Source organism: Vitis riparia, chromosome 7 (genome assembly GCF_004353265.1).
Source record: "Vitis riparia cultivar Riparia Gloire de Montpellier isolate 1030 chromosome 7, EGFV_Vit.rip_1.0, whole genome shotgun sequence".
In the NCBI taxonomy this organism is placed as follows: domain Eukaryota; kingdom Viridiplantae; phylum Streptophyta; class Magnoliopsida; order Vitales; family Vitaceae; genus Vitis; species Vitis riparia.
The window spans coordinates 26,931,023-26,951,573 of NC_048437.1; the positions used below are offsets into that span (position 1 = coordinate 26,931,023).

General features: G+C 36.1%; 3 protein-coding genes across 3 annotated transcripts; 2 read left to right on the plus strand and 1 right to left on the minus strand.

Annotated features, from left to right (window-relative positions):
* Positions 1–300: 300 nt before the first annotated feature.
* Positions 301–5,915, plus strand: LOC117918513 (programmed cell death protein 2). The gene is made up of 10 exons (XM_034835236.1): positions 301–706; positions 803–886; positions 1,283–1,416; positions 1,533–1,630; positions 2,743–2,831; positions 2,919–3,033; positions 4,226–4,380; positions 4,461–4,531; positions 4,773–4,887; positions 5,089–5,915. The coding sequence occupies exons 1-10, from the start codon at positions 458–460 to the stop codon at positions 5,230–5,232; spliced, it is 1,254 nt and encodes a 417-aa protein (XP_034691127.1). The 5' UTR covers positions 301–457; the 3' UTR covers positions 5,233–5,915.
* Positions 5,916–6,226: 311 nt separating this feature from the next.
* On the minus strand, positions 6,227–9,972 carry LOC117918512 (probable polygalacturonase). The gene is made up of 6 exons (XM_034835235.1): positions 9,875–9,972; positions 8,632–8,949; positions 7,889–8,009; positions 7,632–7,806; positions 7,465–7,535; positions 6,227–7,317 (listed from the first exon to the last, which is right to left on the minus strand). The coding sequence occupies exons 1-6, from the start codon at positions 9,884–9,886 to the stop codon at positions 6,644–6,646; spliced, it is 1,371 nt and encodes a 456-aa protein (XP_034691126.1). The 5' UTR covers positions 9,887–9,972; the 3' UTR covers positions 6,227–6,643.
* Positions 9,973–12,466: 2,494 nt separating this feature from the next.
* LOC117918518 (fumarate hydratase 1, mitochondrial) lies at positions 12,467–20,080 on the plus strand. The gene is made up of 18 exons (XM_034835242.1): positions 12,467–12,649; positions 12,751–12,916; positions 13,518–13,635; positions 14,157–14,306; positions 15,343–15,453; positions 15,583–15,666; positions 16,255–16,353; positions 16,461–16,511; positions 16,591–16,640; positions 17,305–17,386; positions 17,819–17,913; positions 17,997–18,063; positions 18,179–18,229; positions 18,491–18,586; positions 19,061–19,159; positions 19,268–19,297; positions 19,387–19,452; positions 19,679–20,080. Exons 2-18 carry the CDS (start codon positions 12,768–12,770, stop codon positions 19,763–19,765), a joined length of 1,485 nt encoding a protein of 494 aa, XP_034691133.1. The 5' UTR covers positions 12,467–12,649; positions 12,751–12,767; the 3' UTR covers positions 19,766–20,080.
* Positions 20,081–20,551: the final 471 nt, after the last annotated feature.

Below are 20,551 nucleotides of genomic sequence, written 5' to 3' on the forward strand. Positions count from 1 at the left end.
AAAAAAATTCGACAAAGACATAAGGGAATACCTTAAAAAAAAGATTCAAACTCTCTCTTTTTTGAGAAAATCCTTTCTTTTCTTTCAAGCAAAGAAAAGAATGGGGAAGTTAAAAAAAAAAAGGGAACTATGGATTCTTGCACAATGCGCTATTATTATTATGATTATTATTTTTGGGAAGAATTGGAATTGGGCTTATGTGTAATTAGGGTTTTGAATTTTTAGGGGATTTGTTTTTTATCTCTGATTGTTGTTATTATGATTCTATGAAAGTGGAGGGGATTTGGTTGTAAATTTACGTTTCCTCCTACAGTGTACGTGAAATTCTCATCTCCTCTCAAAACGCACCGTTTTACACCGAAAACGGCACCTGTTTTGTCTTCCAGAGCACCCTTATTGCTTAGGGTTTTAGCCTCCAGGGTTTTGCCTCCACTGTTTTCATCTTAATCAAGCCAAGATGCCCGATGAAACGGAAATGGATCTGGATGGACACTCCGTGGAAGAACAGCTCAAAGCTTTCCAAATATCATCCCTTAAAGACGAAGACCTAGATGAAGAAGAAGGGGAAGCCGCCGACTCCAACTCTGATGACGTCGACGACGACGACTGTGAAGCAGAACCAGTGACGCTAGGGTTTGTAGAAAAGCCTAAGAATGGCTGGTCCCTTCTCTGCCATATGTTTCCTAGCAAAGCTGGAGGCCTGCCTGTCTGTTTTGAATCCTTGAGCTTATCTGTTAATCTCTTCTTCTTGATAATTTACAACTTTTTGGGTTTTTGAATAATTCAAATTATCTGTGCGCAGGCATGGTTGGATCCCATTAATTTGCCTTCAGGAAAATCTTCCCTTTGCGATATCTGTCAAACGCCTTTACAATTTTTGCTTCAGGTATTGTGATTCTGAAGTGTTTTTTTCCTTAAATTTGTATTAAAAAATTTTTTACTTTTGTTTTCATTTAGGCTTCAAATGTTTAGATAAAAAGGATTTCAGGAAGAAACTTTGGTTTGGAGTATCTTTCCCCATGGACATTTTATATTAAAAGCCTCAAGAATGTGCTGGGTTTATAATTATTTATTTATTTATTTATTTTTGCTCTATCTTGAGAGAAACATTTGCCATCCAATTGCTTCCAACTTGAAAGAGCAGGTGAAATGCAAATTCTTAAGAAAGGGGACCCATTTGTTGGATTTTTGCTGAGAAGGAAATGGAGAGAATTGTCAATCTTTATATGTTTTCTCCAATATGGCATATGATGATAATTGTCTTTTATCATTGAATTCCTAGGTTTATGCACCAATCTCTGCAAAGGAATCCACATTTCATCGGTCTTTATTTGTGTTCATGTGTACATCAATGGAATGTATTCTCCAAGACAAACGTGAGCAATGGAAATGCCCACCAGAGAAAGCATCTCGAAGGTATATCTTAGGAGACATCATTTTTATTTAATTAAAATAAGAGGCAATCATCAGTTTCTGATGTTCTTTAGTTCCTTTTTACTTACGTATGTTTCCGATCATGATGGTTTCTTAAGTGTTAAGGTTTTCCGTTGCCAATTACCCCGCTCCAATCCTTTTTACTCAAGTGAGCCTCCAAGGGGTGATGGGACTGACAAACCTTCTGGAATTGGAGGTAGCTTTCTGTTCTAATTTCATTGTTCAAGTTAAATCTGTATATCTCTTATGGAAAGTATAATCATGACTACATCTGCAAAATTTCAATCCCAAGTTCTTGAGCTCTGCTATGCAATTTTTCTATCTCAGTTATATCTAGATTGCAAATTTTAGGATTCATGTTCATCATGGTTTGTTGAAGGCATTGCACTGACCGTCTATAGTGAAAATGATAATACTTCAAAGTTTAGACACAATGTATGGAGTTTCTTACAGAATTTATTTTTATTTAAAATGAAAAGGAACAAGCTTGGATTACACATTTGACTTGTTTCTATTTTATTACTTATCCTATGTTGGATTCTTGAAAATTTTGAGGGAAAATGTAAGGAAAAGAAAATAGAGAGGAAAAATAGAATGAAAGAAAAAGTGAAGGAAAATAAAAAATAGATTTAAAGTTAATAAATTGTTTTTACATGCTTCTTCAAACTCATTTCATTTATTTTTCTCTTCTATATAAAAATTAAATAATTTGAAAATGCATAAGTTTTTAATTAATTTTAATTGTATTTTATTTTCTTTTGTATTTTTTTTATGATAAACAAAACATGATAAAATTGTGTTTCTTAACATTTTTTTTCCTTTCCTTAGTATTTTGATGGAACCAAATATTATAGGGTTTTTGTTCTCCATTTTTAAATTATAACCAATTAACTAAATGTAGAAGTCATCTGACATGTTAAATGTTTATCTAGTTATAGTTAACCACTGACTCAATACCAGGAAATAGGTTGTGCATGCATGAATAAAACACCTTCCAAATCATTGAACATTTTGTCCTTCCCCAAGCTTGAAAACTGCATATCTGCAAACACATTGTTTTAGGGGTCCTAAACTTTTCACTTTTAGGTGGATGTTAAATGTTTTTTGAGGCTCCCTGAGTCCAAAAGGTGACACATAAATTGAAAGATCTGGATTAGTGCTTTATAGTGCATGCAAATAGTTTTGGTAATATTCTGTCTAGTCCTGACCCTTTTATGAATGTATCTGCAAAATTTTGGGGTTTGCATATGCTCCTATGTCACAAGTATTCTTGAAATTCTCATGTGTTTGAATTTTGGTTTGTTTTAGCACGACTCTGTAATTGGTGTGGTACTTGGAATGGTGATAAGGTTTGCAGTAGCTGCAGAAAAGCTCACTATTGCTCAGAGAAACACCAGGTAATCAGGGATTTGTAGTTTTGGTTATGTTCTCTTTTTTGGGGCCATCCATAACAAAAGTATGCACTTTTGTTGTCCCTTTTGCAGGTTATGCATTGGCGCTCAGGACATAAGTTTGTTTGTCGACAAATGAAAACTTCCTCTGAGTCATCTAACTCTATCCCAGTAAACAACAGAACCACTTCAAACAAGCTAGAAAAAGGTTAGTAAATTGGATAGGGTTTCTTGTTGGGATACTGAGTTATAGTGTTCTAAATGTGCATTAGGGGAGGAGTGGACAACTGCCAAGACTTGTATACTGAAAATATTACCAACATTTAGAAGACTTGGAGGCTTGGAATCCTAAGACAATCGGATCATGAATATGGAATGAGCTCTACAATCAATTAATTAATAAGGTGTCCAGAACAATTAAAAGACGAAGAAGAGGATTATGTGTACTCATAGTTTTAAAAGGAGCAAGGTGCAAAAGTCTCCTATAGCTTAGGTGCAAGGTGCAACACAAGTTCGCATGCCTAAGTGAAGTGAAACTTGACCTAGGATGCTATCAATTTTATAAAATATAATTCAAAATCTAATCCAATCAATAAAAGATTCAAGATTCCAAATATTTAAAAGAAACATTCAACAAAAACGTAATGAAATTATATTAATTTCAATATATAATTAGAAATTTCAATAATAGAAGTGTTTGAAAAGGAAAAGTAAAGTAGATAAGGCATGCCTCTTCAACAAGGCACTATAGCTAGGGAGTGGTTGTGTCTTGAGCTTAGGTACCCTTTAGCATGCCCTTTGAAACTATGTGTATACTCTTAGGAAACCATACTACACTGACTAAGAAGGCCATTTTATAATAGGGACTCAGCGGGATAAGAGATTGGAAGAAGCTAGGGGTTAGATCTCTTGAGAACCAAGAGACTGATGGGACTGACCATCAGTCACCAAAGGAAGAAAACCCTTGACTGGCCATCAGTCACAGAAGAAAGAAAGCCCTTGAAGGATCAAAACAAAAGAAAAAGCTGTAGAAGAAGGAAGCACCACTTTTATATTTACATGGCAGGCATGCTTGTTGATGGAATGTGAAATATCTAGTCATTCCTTAGGTGGCATTACCTTTGTATCAGGTGGCTATAATGATCTAATCTATATCTAGACCTTGTTCTATCCAATGCATAGGCCATGATGTCTGAAACTGTTTGCTAGTGATGGATGCACAAATGAGTTAGAGTCCATCCCTTTGAGTTGGCAGATGAAACTTTATGCCTTAGATCATACAATCATGTCTGCTATTCTAAAAATCTGTGATTAATTTCTAGGCTTCCTTGGCTTAGCTACCCTTGATATTGATTTTTTCAGAATTTCACCCCTGATGAATACTTTTCATTTGTAAACAGTTGCAAGTAACACTCTGTGGCCAGAATATGAGATCATAAATGAGGATGAATGTGAATTTGACATAGAGATGTCTGAAGATAATGGATACAGCAGTTCTTTGGTTTCAAATGACCGAAGTGATGAAACATTCAAGGCACTGTTGAAGCATTTTGAGGTATGGATTGTGGTGACTATGATTTCTGGGGTCATGGTTATCTGTTTTAAACCTTATGTGCAATTTGGTATTCTATTCAGGCGGATGATGACAAGAAGAGTTGGACCTCTTTCCAAGAGTGCATAGGCAAGGCCCCTGAGCAAGTATTGAGGTGATTCCAGACCTCCAGTACAAGGATGCTTATCTTTACATTTTATGTAACTTGGTTACACTTCAATATTTTTAAAAACATAGATACCAAGAGAAAAAGGACAACATGAAATGTATAGAGTTGAGCCATTCAGATCTTAAAGTTGATTTTGATTTCCTGTTGTTCACTGACCTACACTATATTTTTAACCTATTTTAACCTTGTATAATCCATTTTTTTCTTTTTTGTTTAAAAATAACAGATATTGTAGGAGTCCAAGGGCCAAACCTGTGTGGCCCATTTCAAGTGGTCGGCCATCTCAGGTTGATGCACCTAAATGCCGCTACTGCGGTGGTCCTTCGGTTTTTGAATTCCAGGTACAGAATTCCCCTCCCTTATCAATTCTTTGTTTGAGAGGACCTGACCTTTAATGTTTCTGGTTTTTCTATATATATTATTCATTTTCTTCGGTTGCACAATTTTCATGTCCCCTCATCATGCTCACTCAACCATGTATTTCCCTTTTGATCTAGACCCTTATCCATTATTGAAATCTTTGGTACTTTTGGTGATTCCAGATCTTGCCACAACTTCTTTATTACTTTGGTGTGAAGGATGATGTGGATTGTCTTGATTGGTCCACTATTGCGGTTTACACGTGTGAAGCTTCATGTGAGGCAAGCTTGAGTTACAAAGAGGAATTTGCTTGGATTCAAGTCTGACCAATCTATTTATTTTGCATTAGCACAGTGATTTTAGGTTGAAGATGAATAGGGAAAAAATTGTGTTCATGATTTTGGCATTGAGCTCTATTTTCTTCTTTTTCTTTTTTTTTTTCATTTTTCTTTCTCTTTTTTGGGTTGCAAGACAAAGAGTTGGCAAGAGGAAAACAATTTTGTGTTTTCACTCTTTAAGTGTATAGGTGGATGGAAACTTGGAATGATGCATGATAAGAAGCTCTGTAAACTGGCTGGTTCATTTCTTCTCAAATGATAACATGGTGTTATTATTCTTATCCATGGCTGGGATGCTGCCAAGATTGCTTGCATGATATGAAGTTGTGTTACCAGGTATCTCCATTTCTTCTCCAACGATAACTAAAGTCTGTCAAATATTTTATTCAACATCAAAATAATGAGTTTATCTTCCAACTTCAGTCTTGCCTTTTCTTAAGTATTGTGAAGTTATGGATGTAATACTTGATATGGCTCCCATATAGTTATGAATTTAGATTGGTGTTAATCGAGTACAGAGAAGAAATGTAGTTTGTGGCTTGTTACACACGGTACTATACTAGTGGCCTATGCCTTTTTTGTTCACTAAATGGGCTATTGATTGTGAAATTGCTAATGATTCGATAATTGATAACAAAGGGGATGTGTCCCTTTGTTCGTTTTAGACCGCATATATGTGCAGACAGCAGTTTAAATGGTGGTTCAGCAATTATTTTGTCTCAGCCAGGTCCACACTGTTGGAATATCATCTTATGAGGTGATGACAAACATACCAATTCTGAAGGCTTGGCAGAAGTAGCATGAATTATTCTCCATGGCCCAGTTGACTGCAAAATGCCTTTCTATCCCTTGTAACTAGCACGTTTTCTGAATTGTCCTTGGGAAATCTTTTTTGCCCTTTTGTCTGTTTGAAGATATAATAGAAAATGTAGCATTAACCAGAAGACATGGGTGTTCAATTCTTCATTCCAATAAAAATCCATTTCAGTAACACCTTCTGCCAATTAATAAACAAACTCGGTAACAATCATTCTTTCCTTTGCAAGATAAACAAGCCCAAAAAGAGAAAGAAACAAGAGAAGTGCAAGAAAGCTCAAAGCAATATTTGTAAGTTTAACTACAGTACAAAAAATATCCACACATGGATGATGGAAATAAGACTGTACACAAGCTATTTCATTAGTTGTTGACGCCATTCTGGTAGAGACTTGTTGCAGGGTTTTGGAATGTTTTAATTGGATGAACAAAGATATCATCTTCGTCAGAAGAATCCGTGTCTGCAGTTCGCATTATTGGAAAAATACGGCCACATGAATTTAAGATGGAAATGGAAGGATGATTTGTGTTTCATTGTACAAATTGGCTGAAACAAATAATTGTAGCTTTGGGTAAGATGTGCTCATAAAACCGTAGCTAGAGTATTTGTGTATGAGAAGGAAGAGCAAGTTGAGAAAGAATTTGAGGTTTTGGTTTGGAGGTTGGGACATGGTTCAGGAGACACACGCTCAGATGAACCGAATACATTGGAACAGAGCCATGGCTTAGAAGAATTAGAAGTGATGGACAAGGAAATATTGAATAGACAAATTGATGTGAAAGGAGACTCATAGATTCCAGAAAAATTGCCTGCAATACTTACGTTTGTACCAACCATATCCTTAAAGGTGATACCATCAACAACTGGGAGTGCACCAGGATCATACTTGTCGTCTGGGTGGGATCTGCACTGGCCTGTTGCTCCAATTGTCAGGCCAACATTTTCCAATTCAACATCTGATATGAGGATGCCTTTAATGTAGCCACCCCTCCCTTTGGTTGTCTTGAGCATGATGCCTGTCAATGAGTCCTGCAAGTGTATGTGCTCCACCAGTATGTCGGAGATGCCCCCAGACATTTCACTGCCAAATGCTAGGCCAGAGCCCGAACTAGACTGTAGCCAAACTCTCCTGATATGCACATCCTTGGTTGGTTTTCCATAGGCAATTCCATACTCATCCCACCCACTCTTGAGCACAATGGCATCATAGCCCATGCTGATGTTGCTGTCTTCAATGCAAACGTACTCAGAAGAATCTGAAATTGCAATTCTATTTCAGAACACCTATGACAGGGAAATAACTTGAAGGATTCTTATATTGAAGGATCGTATCTGCACAAAAGGCATACTAAGGAGCAGTGTAAATGAATAGTTTCATTTCTTTTTCTTTTCTTTCAACAAACCTGGGACAACACCACTGGTACGAGGAGATTCTGGAGGAGCATAAGCTGTTATGTTTTGAACCCAAACATTGCTGCATTGTTTCCACATAAAAGATGTAAATGAAGTTATCAAATCAAACACTACACTTGTGATCCTGAAATGGAGTTGGGGTACATGAAAGGAGTACCTGCAGTATACAGGATGAATGTTCCAGGCTGGGGAATTTAAGAAGGTTATATTTGAGATAATGATATCATTGGAGCTGATAAATTCCACAATATGGGGGCGGCTGTAATTTAGGGAATGGGAACTGAAATTCTCCCACCAGACAGAACCCTGGCCATCAATGGTTCCATTGTTACCTGGTGCAAGCATGGAGGATAAAGGAGTTATAGGAGTCCAACTAGTATGCCAGTTGTGAAATAAAATGGGAGATGTTCTTGCCTGTAATCACCACATCACTTAAATTCGGTCCATTAATCAAGCTGCGATACCTTCCACCTGGAAGTTCAATCCCTCGACCATAAGATGGTAATGGATCGAGTATTTCCCAATGGGTGAAGTCCTGCAAAACCTAAAAACTTAAGCATGCATTCAAAAATAAGTTTCCAGTAAAAGGGATGCCAATCCTGATAACAGATCACAGTAACAGATACTACACGTATGTGGTTGATACACAATACTAAAGTGTAAATTTATTGGGGAATGTAGCAAGGCATATGTCAAGTTGGATGAATCACTAAACCAGCCTTTCTTTGTCTTCTGCTTCCCATTTTGAAGGGGGCTTTTGGAAGTTAGATTGGCTAGAAATGCTATGTATACAGAGTAGTAAGGTCAGATATCAGAAATCTAGCTCGTAGTTTAGGTGAAGTTGTGAGGATGTGACAAAGATGATGAAGGAAAGTCCAAGAGTTCAAAAAGAAAGGGTTCCATCCTAATAAATGGATGAAACGAGGGGTCTATTTTGCAGAAGGGAAAATGATTTTCGAATCAAGAACAGGGGTGTCCATATCCTATAAACAAAATTCTTACACCTCTAGTAAGTAGTGCCCGGCTGAATTTTGATGTTTTGCATTGATTTGTATGGTTTTCCGTATAGGAAAGAGAAGAAAAAGTTTTTCTGTTTCTGTTTAGTTTTTTCAGTCCCCTGATGTGCAATGAGTATGCATTAGATTTGAAACAAGAACCTGAGATCCAAGAATGGTAGCTCCTCGTTCAAGGAAGAGGGTGAGGTGGCTGGTAAGGTTAAAGCTTCCCGTAAGCCACCTGCCTGGTGGAACATAGAGCTGAGCACCACCCTTATCAGCAAAGGACTTGAGATAGAAAATGGCATTCTCAAAGGCAATTGTGTTCGATGTTTTGCCATCCCCTACTGCCCCAAACTCCAAGATGGACACACTGTGAGGTCTGGGTTCTAAAGATTTCTTGTATTTGCACTGTCCATCATTCCCGACCCCATTATGTTCAACAGCACAACTCAATGCCAGAAGCAAAAGCAATGCCACCTGAAAGAAAGAGGGAACAAAAGAAAAAGGTAAAAGAGCATTGCAAAACAAAAAGACTCGGTTCCCAGAACTGTTCCTCGCTTCTAAAATCTGCCCACTGTAATGAAATCCAAGAGCACACAAATGAGATTACTAGAATGTAAAGAACAAAGACAAACACAGCCTTTTATTTCCAACAGAACAGAACAGAACATAAACTTGAGGAATCCAAGGAAAATAAAGAAGATTTCCAACAGAACATACACCAATTTCTGTCAATTGAAAACAAAAATGAATCAAGAAACCCAGAAAGAAAAGAAAAGAAAAAAAAAAAGACGACTGAGGAACAAACATAGAAAGTAGATCATTGTAGGGCTTGTATGCTTTGATAATTCAAAAGCATGAATACAAAGATAGTACAAGCACCATCCAATAAGATTCAAATTCCTGCATTGACTAACAAGAAAGCAAAACATAAACCGACTCCCCAAACACTAACCGATGCATTTGAAGGACAATAACAAACCAAAATTCAGAGGAAGATGAAATCAGATGAACAAAAATATGAAAGCCAGTTGCTTGAAATTAGCAGAATCCAATATCTCCTTATCAAGTTGGGAATTTTTTTTTTTTTTTTTTTTTTTAACACTCCAAACACCCACTTCAAAAGTCAATCCCAATTGATAAAGATCCATAGAACCCACAGACTGTAGACACCACAACACAAAATCACACTCTGTCAAGACACTTCAACGGTTCTCAGCCAATAAAAAATTTAGAAGAAAAAACCTAGGACACCCAAATCAAAACTTGAATGAAGAGCACTGAAAAAGCATTCAAAAAACAGTCTTCAGAGTCCAAACACCCAGATGCTGAAATCCCCATAACCACCCAAGAAACGAATAAAAAGTAAAAACCAAACACTGAATCAAAACAACGTACTTACTAGCCTCTTCATCAGTCTCGTCTCTTCCTCTTCCCTTCAACGCCAAGTAATACCAAACAGCACAGAAACCAAAACCCAGTGAAATAATAACATGAACATCAACTGAAGAAGAAGATGAAGAGGAAGAGGAGAGGACGACTTTGAATATATGATGGCAATAAGTGAAACTAGAGAATAAAAGGGTGGTAAGAGAAAGGGACAGCTAGAAAAGAAAAGAAAGCCAGCTCTTCATCTACATATATATATATATATATATATATATATATATATATATATATATATGTATTTTGATATAAAGCATATATCAAGGCCTCAAACTAGGAAAGTGCATAGACAGAGTAACGATTAAAAGATTTTAATCACCATTAATCACTCTAATCATATTACAGTTCTTGGAAAGATCAACTTTCTAAAATTTTGAACTGCACCCTAAAAATTAGGCTATTTACATTTTCTAGTTGGGAAGAGCAAAATTTGCCTAGAAGTTATATCATATGTGACTGAATCCAAGGAAATTTTTATGATTTTTGCGATAAATGGGGATTTTTTGGGGTGAAATTAAAGAGAGATTAAGAGAATGCGCCAAGGGAAATTAATGCGGATGGAGAGATTGCACCTGGGCCAACGTGGGAAAAGGGTGGGACCCGAGGTCAATGATGTAGCCAAAATGCTAGCCTGGCGTCACCCACTTGCCAGATCATAACTCCTTGGGTCGTCAATGGTAGGCCCACTTCCTCTATATTACTAGTCCCTGCCTTCCTTTATGAGCCTTCTCTGTCTCTTCTGCTCCTGTTTTATTCAATCTTTTATTCTCTTCTCCTCTATGCTACCCATGGATGAATGTGAACGTAATGTGAATGTGAAGCCTTCTTAAGGCTTGCTTCTAAAGAGAGTTCAAACCCGACCCTTAAAAGTTTTTTAGGGTTTGTTTTCTACACTTGATTTGGTTTACATAGAGAGTTGGACTATAGTGTTGGATCCATACATATAAGAGTGCGGTCCATTCTATCACATCATGTATATTTAGGTTTGATTATTTTATATTGAATTTAATTTTATTATTTAATATCTTAATTTTATTTCCTTTTTATTTAATTTTAATTTTGGTATTTTGAATATATTTTTTATATTTCTTTTCAATGACTTAAATTTTATCTTTCAATGACCTAGATTTTGTTTGATAAATTAAATATATATATATATATTGAGACGAAACTACCCTAAGAAAGATATGGGAGCCCATTAATGAGAAGCCCCAAATGCCAGCTGCAACCCACAGATTGTAGCAGGAAACAGGAAGCTCCTGCAACCCCACCGCAACACATGTCCCAAAACTCAACCCATGATAACTGACACAGCAATACAGCATCTTCTCTTCCATTGGCCCAAATCTTCCATTTCAAGCGGCCCAGACCAAACCCCTGGTGGTTTCGGCTTTCCCACTCTGTGATTCCCGTGTGCTTCTTCTTCCTTTCAGTGCCACTGCCTCCTTCCACGGTCTGGATTCAGTCCCTTTTTTTGTAAATAGCCAATGCGACTTTTTAAGTGTCGGGGACTCATTGCATGGGGCCGGCTCCCTGGAGAGATGAATCAAAGAATTTGGTGACCAGTCGCCACCTACCACAAGCAGTGTACGAATGCATGCAGTTGATGGGATCCACACCCAAAAATAAAATATAAAAAAATGGTACCGTTGGCTTTCATTAGTGGCTGGCTGATCGAGCAAAACATTTCAGGGTCATGGAGACTGTAGAGGATTACTATTCTTATCCTTTTTTTTTATAGCATTTTCCTAGGTCCAAGCCTCTCCATTTGTGATGATATTTATGAGCAATTTAAGCGACCTCTTTCATCCTCATTCATCATGTTTGTATTGGTTTATGAATAAGAGGATCGGAAGAATCATTCCTAATGGATTGTGTACGGGCCATAAATGGATCATTAACGTGTCTTAAATAGGTTATATGGATTCATGGATTCATTCTATTGATCTCATTCGAACTCTTATCATGGTCTTATCAAGTCATGTTAAAATTATCATCTTAATTTAAATAAAGTTAAAAAAAATTAGGTGAAATGATGCTTTAGGAATCAAGAGTATAAATTTTTTATTTTTATTTAAAAAATTATTTTAGGCTAAATATTTCATTCTAAATTGAATTATTCAATTGATAAATATTTTTAAAATATATTAAAGAAAATAGGTTAATGTCAATCGCTTTCCTTATGACTAAATACACTTGCCAATTGATTTGAAACTTCGTCCAATAATTCTCTTGTTTTGAGTGAGAAAGAGAGATGGATGATAAAAAATATACAAGAATTAAACCTGGGAATGAAAATAATTTTAAGAAAAATAAAGAAAAAGCGACTTGGCCGACATGGGCCACCTAAGCACCTCATGGATCAAATAAGGAACAAGCCCAAACAGTGCCAAATAGATCCGCAAGATAATCGGGCCCCAACATGGGCCAAAAGTATGCAGCCCCATATGCCATGCTGCTGCTGTTGTTGAATGTTGGTTGCTGGACCACAGGCGTAAAAGCTATTTGTTTTTAGTTTTTACTTTCCAAACAAACGGAAGCAAATCGTTTTGTTAAAGAGATTGTGCATTTCCGCCAACAAACAGTGACGCCGCCGTCACGTGCCATTCCCTTACTGGACTATTCCATTTTTACTCACCATTTTCTAGAATCTCGACCTGCCCTATTTCTCTCTTCCCTACACCCCATTCACATCTCCGACGCTGGAACCTGTATCGTATACACCTGAATCGTATATTCCGGCAGTTCTTCCGATTTCAGCTTCGTTTCAGCTCAATCACTGCTCTGTGTCTGTTTGAGTGTGTGATGTTTTGTTTTTTTTCTTTTTTGAAGGGTTGAGTAGAAGGGAAATGATGATGTACGCAGCGTCTCGTCGGTTATGTGGTGGATCAGCGGGATCTCCGTTGCTAGGGTTGCGTTATATGTGTCTGAGATCCCTGTCGACATCGTTCAGGGAAGAGAAAGATACATTTGGGCCGATTCTTGTTCCTTCTGACAAGTTCGTTTTTTCTTCCCTGATTTTCTATTGTCTGATTGCTACGTACGATTTCAATGAAAGTATGTTGGTGAACTGTAATGATCCTTATTTGGTTAGTTCTATGAATCATTTTCGCCATTTAGCTCTTTCAAGATTTCAGTACCACAACGAATTGAATTTAATCTCGGTAGCATGAACTTGGCGTAGGAAACGCCAAACACAATTCCGGCAATATTTGAATTTATTTAATTTCCTATAATTGCATTCTATATGAGTTTGAACAACTTAACTAAATATCTATGCCAAAAACTATATAAGTTTGAAGAAACTGCTGAAACATGTTCAGTTGTTTTCTTCTTTTATTTTAGTATCTTCTGTTCATGATTGTGTTGTTTTTCTTGTATTAAAAAAATGTGTTAGCCATGTACACCATATGAAAAAGAAAAAAAATCCTGTTTAAAATTCTGGACATATTTGGAAAGTGTTCACTTTTGGCCAGAAAAGTTGGAGCATCAGTGCTCGGCATGGATGTATAGAAGTGATGTGATAAAAGATTTAAGTTAATTCCAGAATAGGTATGGTAATAACTTATTTTTAATTTTTTTGGACTGATATCTTTCAGATTGTGGGGTGCACAAACTCAAAGATCATTGCAGAATTTTGATATTGGTGGTGAGCGTGAACAAATGCCTGAACCAATTATTCGAGCTTTTGGCATCCTTAAAAAATGTGCTGCAAAGGTTGTTTCAGTTGTACATTGTTCCTTTTCAGATTCATACTGCTATGACATTGGCTGATAATTTGATAACTGTTTAAAGAACTTGGGTTCTGTTTAGTGGGTCGAGTTTGTGCATACTGTTAGTTGCAATTCTCATGATGTTCTTTGGTTGATGATTCTATTGGTTCTTGTACATTTATAAAAATTTTAAGGTGGAGCTCTTATGCCATAAAGTCACTAGTTATCTGACTTTGGAAATCAAAGGTTCCAGTGAAAACATGTTATGCAATCTGACTGAATGTTTCAGAAGTCAATTAAATTTATCGTGAATTGGGTGTTTTTTTCAACTTAAAATTGCAAATTCTCAGAGATTTAAACTGAATTGCTGTTATGGATCACTTGACCTCCTGTATCACTTTTGTTTTATTTAATTATTTCAGTTGATGTATAGTTGATTTTTGTAACATCTTCATTACATTTTCATACTGGTCTGAGTAATTGGTTGATGTAAGATTTACTCTCAATTGCATTATTCTATTGTAGGTCAACATGGAATATGGTCTTGATCCATCCATAGGCAAAGCAATAATGCAAGCAGCCCAAGAAGTGTCAGAGGGAAAACTAAATGATCATTTTCCGCTCGTCATATGGCAAACTGGCAGTGGCACTCAAAGTAACATGAATGCCAATGAGGTAAGGATCGGTTTATGTAGCTTCCTGTCTTCTGGTTTGACACTGCTTCAGTTATATGCAGATGGACCTTATTTCAATTCCGATGGAAATTTGTTCTAAACTTTGTCTATTGACCTTTTGTCATTGATTCTGAATCAATGTTATCATCTTTTTTTTTTCTTTAGTTTGTACAGTTGGTTAAGTGGGAGACATCTAGGATGTTGAATTGTTAAGCACTTACAAGAAGAGACTGAAATTTTGCGATCAGACTTCATTCTTTGCTTATGAGCTTTCAGAAACATTTGCCTTTATGGATCAATCAGGAATGTAGTAGGCTGCTGAAAATTTATCTGTTGGACAGGACATTATAACCTTTCTTTATCTCTGTAGAAGGTGTGTTCAACTAAGAGTTCACATTTACACTGCTCCCTATCTGAACTAGGAGAGCTGTTATCAGTGGATGTCTTCATCATCTAGTCAAGACTACATAAGGCTGTAATCTGGTCTGTCTCCCGTTGTTATTTAAAATTTACAAGAAAATTCAATAAATTGAGGAGCAATGATCATCCTCTGCGGAGTTCAAAAGTTTGTAATGCCATGATTGATTCTTATATACAACAGATAAGATTAAGGATATTTCCCATCTTTCCTGTCAAAGACTGATTAGTGCTTGCTGAGATTAAGAGCTGCCTATCAAATACTGGTTGGTGCTTTGGCCCACTACCTTTTTGTGATCAAGCCACTGATCTGGTAACAAACTGAAGAAACAAAAAAATTTGCATTGGTGGTTAAGTCATCCATTTAGATGGTCTAAGTTGCTTACCATTGTTCAGGCCTTCATTATGTTTTCACAAAAATGATCGGTTGGATGGTTGACAAAGAAATCTACCTAAGAGATGTTATTGTTAGAAAAGCTTGTGGTGAATGTTTTTGTTTTCTTATCATTCATGGTGGTGACAGGATTTAGTATTCTTTGCCTACGAACTGTATACTTGTCATTTTTTTTGATGGATATTACTTCTTTTTATTTGGATTTATTTTTTATCAACTGTGCCAGGTTATTGCAAATAGAGCAGCTGAGATTCTTGGCCATCAGCGTGGTGAAAAATATGTGCATCCAAATGACCATGTTAACAGATCACAATCTTCTAATGATACATTCCCTACTGTAAGCCTTTTGAACAAGAATAGCCATGATTTTTAAGATAACTATCCACTTAAATGGCTTGACCCATTTCATTGTTGAAATGATGAATTTACTGGTTTTTATTGAATTCTATGTTTGCTGTTTGTCCAGGTTATGCACATTGCAGCTGCAACAGAAATAAATTCAAGATTAATACCAAGTTTGAAGCATTTAGAAACTGCACTACATTCAAAGGTTGGAGAATTTTTCTTGTTGTCCTTAGAAGTTAAATTCAAATGTGATTACCAAATTGCATTCAACCTGCAGCATCTGCTGCTATATCTTAGATATGATATATCTGCTGACTTCAGTGTTGGGGATCTCTTCAACTTGTCATGTATAATATATGTGTTCAAGATTTTGAAACTACATGAATTGGATGCTGGCATGTGTGTCCATGCTCCATCCAAATGTCTGACACTTCAGTAGGACATGCCAATTTTAGGATAGTACACTAGTCCACTTGTACAGACAAATGTTCACTAATTAATGTATCATGTTATTGTCAGAATGTCTCTATGCCATGCTGCATTGGTCAACAATATAAATGTGAAGCTTTCCATATACAATGAGTTTCGTTTATACCACTAATTCACTATGATGAATTTCTTTTTTATTTAATAAATTCATGTCCATTTCCATGCATAACTCACTGTTAACAACAATAAGGAACAATTAGGGCAGCCTATGTAATATATTTAATATAATGAGGACTACTAGGTGACACAATATAAAAAATCATTCTTGCCTCTATGACTAATTTTGCTTATTTTGTTTTTCCAGTCTATTGAGTTCAAAGATATTATTAAAATTGGGCGTACTCACACTCAAGATGCAACACCTTTGACTTTGGGCCAAGAGTTTAGTGGGTATTATACACAAGTAAGTTATTCTTGTTACACTTCTAAAGGTTTTGTTGTTTTACTGTCAAGTGGATTTGTTTTGGTTGATACTGCAAGCCTGAAATTTGTTTGTGCCTTGTGTTGCAGGTGAAATATGGAATTGACCGTGTCACATGCACTCTACCCCGCATGTATCAGGTCTGCAACTTGAAGTGTTAAGTTTTTAACTGTTCTTTCCCCCACTAGTTCTAATGAGCAGGGAATGTTGTTTGAGCAGCTTGCACAAGGTGGCACTGCTGTAGGGACTGGATTGAACACAAAGAAAGGGTATGCACTGCTTTATGGTTTAAGCAAATATGCTTTTCTTTTCCCAATCATGCTGGTCCCTTTTGAATTTTTTGTTTTGGCACTATTTTTAATTTTTATTTTTTGGAGCAAGAAATATACTATTTTCTTCATATAATCAAATGTAGTTCTTAAATATGATTATATTTATAGTTATGTAGCTTAAACGGCAAGCAGGATTTTCACAGCTGACTCAAAAGGGTTGGGACATAGGCCTTGTTGCATTGAAAACTTAGTTGTTTTATAGCATGTAGAAAAATGTCATATCTGCCTCTCAGATTATTGTTTTTTCTATAAAACAAACCATGTTAATTAACAGTGTGCCAACTGAACCCTTCTCCCCTTCAAAAAATTAACCCCTGCCCCCTCAAATAAATAAATAAATAAACAAAAATAAAAATAAAATCATCAAGGATTTGTTTAGTGTCCAACTGGAACTTGTTGTCATGGATAGATATATCACTTGTGAGAGACCATAGAATACAGGTTGGAAGGGGGTACTTGATTTTTATTTTGTCTGTTAGGTTCCAAATTAAAGTAGCATGGAGTATATGCATTTAATTTTTCCTCAATCTTATTATGAAGTCCATTTATCCATATTAGTTGTTTTTCAGTTCATGATAGTCAATTTTTGAGCTTCATTTAGGTTTGATGTAAAGATAGCTAGAGCAGTTGCCGAGGAAACAAATTTACCATTCGTCACTGCAGAAAACAAGTTTGAAGCACTGGTGATTTTCTAATCCTCCTAAGAGTCTGTTTGGAAGTGATTTTCAAAGGGCAAGGAACACTTTCTTACAGAAATTAGTTGTTTAATTTTGAAAATCACTTTAAGAAATCTACAGAATCACTTGGTAAGTGATTCTTCCAAAAATCACTTTTTTGTTATATAACATTTTATCAAAAACACTTTCAGATGATTTTTTTGGTTTATATCCAAACGTTAAGTGATTCTCCTTAAATGTGTTTCTAATAGAAGCACTAGCAACAAAAGTGCTACATGCTAAAAGCATTTTAACTAGAATCACTCTCAAACAGGCTCTAAATCTGCTTCTTTTCATTTTGTTAGGTAGTGAAGGAATATATTTCCATTTATTGCCTCATATCTTGTAAAATTTACTACAAAATATTTTGCATTCTTAAATGTTTTTCTTGTCTGCCAGGCTGCACATGACGCATTTGTTGAAACTAGTGGTGCAGTTAACACTGTTGCTACTTCCCTGATGAAGATTGCTAATGATATACGCTTATTAGGAAGGTATGTATGCTAGTTGGATAGCCTTACAGTTTCTATCGTTTTGCTTTATTTTTGTGGTCATCACTTTGCTTTTCCTTGCTCAGTGGTCCACGTTGTGGCCTTGGTGAACTCATTCTTCCTGAAAACGAGCCAGGCAGCAGTATTATGCCTGTAAAATCCTGATCTCTTTCCCATATATTTTTATGACAGTAAAAAGATGATATTTTCACTTGCACTTGCTACATTTAGGATTCATCTATTCATCCTTTAGCTTTTTCTATTTCAGGGAAAGGTTAACCCTACTCAGTGTGAGGCTCTCACAATGGTCTGTGCTCAGGTAAAATTAGTGTCTTCAATTCTGGTTAATTAAGATGATATGATCAACCAGAAAATTCATCAGCAAGTAATTATCAAGATGTTTGAAGACTGCAATAATGCATCTTACTGATTCTACAGTCTTGAATTCTTACATATACAGTGTCTTTGGTTTGTACTCCATTGATTAGAACCATTTTTTGTGGTTGACTTTATATTTATTTGTTCAAAAAATTAGCTTCTAATCTGATTTTTACCAATCAAAATTTGTATAATCTTGCAGGTTATGGGAAATCACGTGGCCATTACTGTAGGTGGATCAAACGGTCATTTTGAGCTGAATGTATTCAAGCCTCTGATTGCTAGTGGTCTCCTACGTGTATGTTCTGTTCACAGCTTTTGTTTTTGATCCCTATTTAAAAGCCTAAATCCAAGTTCAGGACTTTGCCCTGTAGCTATGACCAGTCAGGAAAATTTAAGGATTTGGTGTAATTAGGCTTCAGAAAACAATGTCAGTGCAAAAGTTTGGCTCAGGGAGCTTTCTGTTTCAGCATTGTCTTAATAACTAAAAGATTTGGCAATTGATGCAAATTAAAAGTATCAAATTTGCCTCTTTTTTTTTTTTTTCTTCTGGGAAGATCTGCTATGCCTTAGTAATTTGGAATAATTTGGATTTGATCCAAGGTGATGTTCTTTTCAGAATTTGTGTTTTTAGAACCCTGGTTGACCATGAAATTTTATGTTTCCCTATTATCATGAATCAGCTATTTTTTATCTGGCAGCTATTTCTTTACTGAAATATAGCCTATCAAAAATTTATGTTTACTTTCTCTTTTTTACTCCTCTCCAACAGTCGATCAGATTGCTAGGTGATGCATCTGCTTCCTTTGAAAAGAACTGTGTGAGGGGAATTCAAGCCAATAAGGAAAGGATTTTAAAATTACTGCACGAGGTAAGTTGATGCAATTCATTAGAGCCAAACTTATTCTTATCATATTTTGAAACTTAAATCTGAGTGATCATATTTTCTTGCTATTTGACAATTGACATTGCCTTGCAGTCACTAATGCTTGTCACATCTTTGAACCCTGTGAGTTTCTGTTCTATCCCTGTGTTCATTCCTACACTTCTCAATTACTGTGCTCTGGACAATAACTTATGATGTTGCTTCTGTTTCAGAAAATTGGTTATGATAATGCCGCTGCTGTTGCCAAGAAAGCCCATAAGGAGGGAAGTACTCTGAAGGTGATGCTTCCTTCTCTCATCTGTGTAGACTCAAATGTGTTTCTTTAATTTGGATTACTTTTGGTTTAAATTCAGCTGTTTCTTGTATATATATTCATTTTCTTAATCAAATCACTGGTAATTAATGATTTTTTCTTTAAAAGAGTTTGTACAGCTCTTAGTTGGTCAGTCTCTTTGCAACTTTGGATGAATGAAACATCAGATCTTATAAAATTTTATTCTGCAGGAAGCTGCATTAAACCTTGGAGTGCTGACCAGTGAAGAATTTGATCAACTAGTCGTACCTGAGAAAATGATTGGCCCCTCTGACTGATGAGCTGTGAAAGATTTTCTAGCTCCTGAGAAATCATTCCCTGACTTACAGCACACCCTGTTCCTGCATTTTTGCGCATTTCTCTTCAGCTGGATTAGGAAATAAAGATCCAGCAGTGATTTTATTTTACTTCACAAACAATATTCTTGAGGTTTCCTCAACAGTTGGCTTCTATTTTCTGGATCATTTGAGTGATTATAGCACAGATGATGCAGCAGAAAAAGTGAAACCTCCCATTTTTGTAACAGTTCATCAGAGAGAATTTTCTCACCTGAATAAAATGAAAATGTTTATCCTCGAGATACTCTTCTGCCATTTCAAATTCTCAATGTTGGGCCTCAAGATCCATTGTTCTGTTTATTGCTGCAGGTGTGACACATTCTGAAATGAACTCTGAAGTTGTGTGGATAAACTGTACTTTTATGTAACATTAGTATATTAAATTTAAATTTAATATTTCTACCATATTTGGCGATCAACCTTAGTTAATAGAAGGCTTTGTGGAACTGAGTTTGTTAATTTTAGATGTAATGGTAAAGCACCCACAATTTTTGAAATTTCATGAGTAGCTGGATGTGGCTGGATTTGGATTCCTTTTTCAGTGTCCTGTAGTTTTCTGATAGGTACTGATGCTTCAGGTTGGCTTTTCACAAACAAGTGAGACTGGTTTACAAGGAGTCGTGCTACTTCTCGGCCATCTTGAAGATAATTTCTGAGCCAATTCCAAGTTTCTAACCAGTTTAATGGTGAGATCACAATCTGTTTATGCTTCTTATTAAATGAATG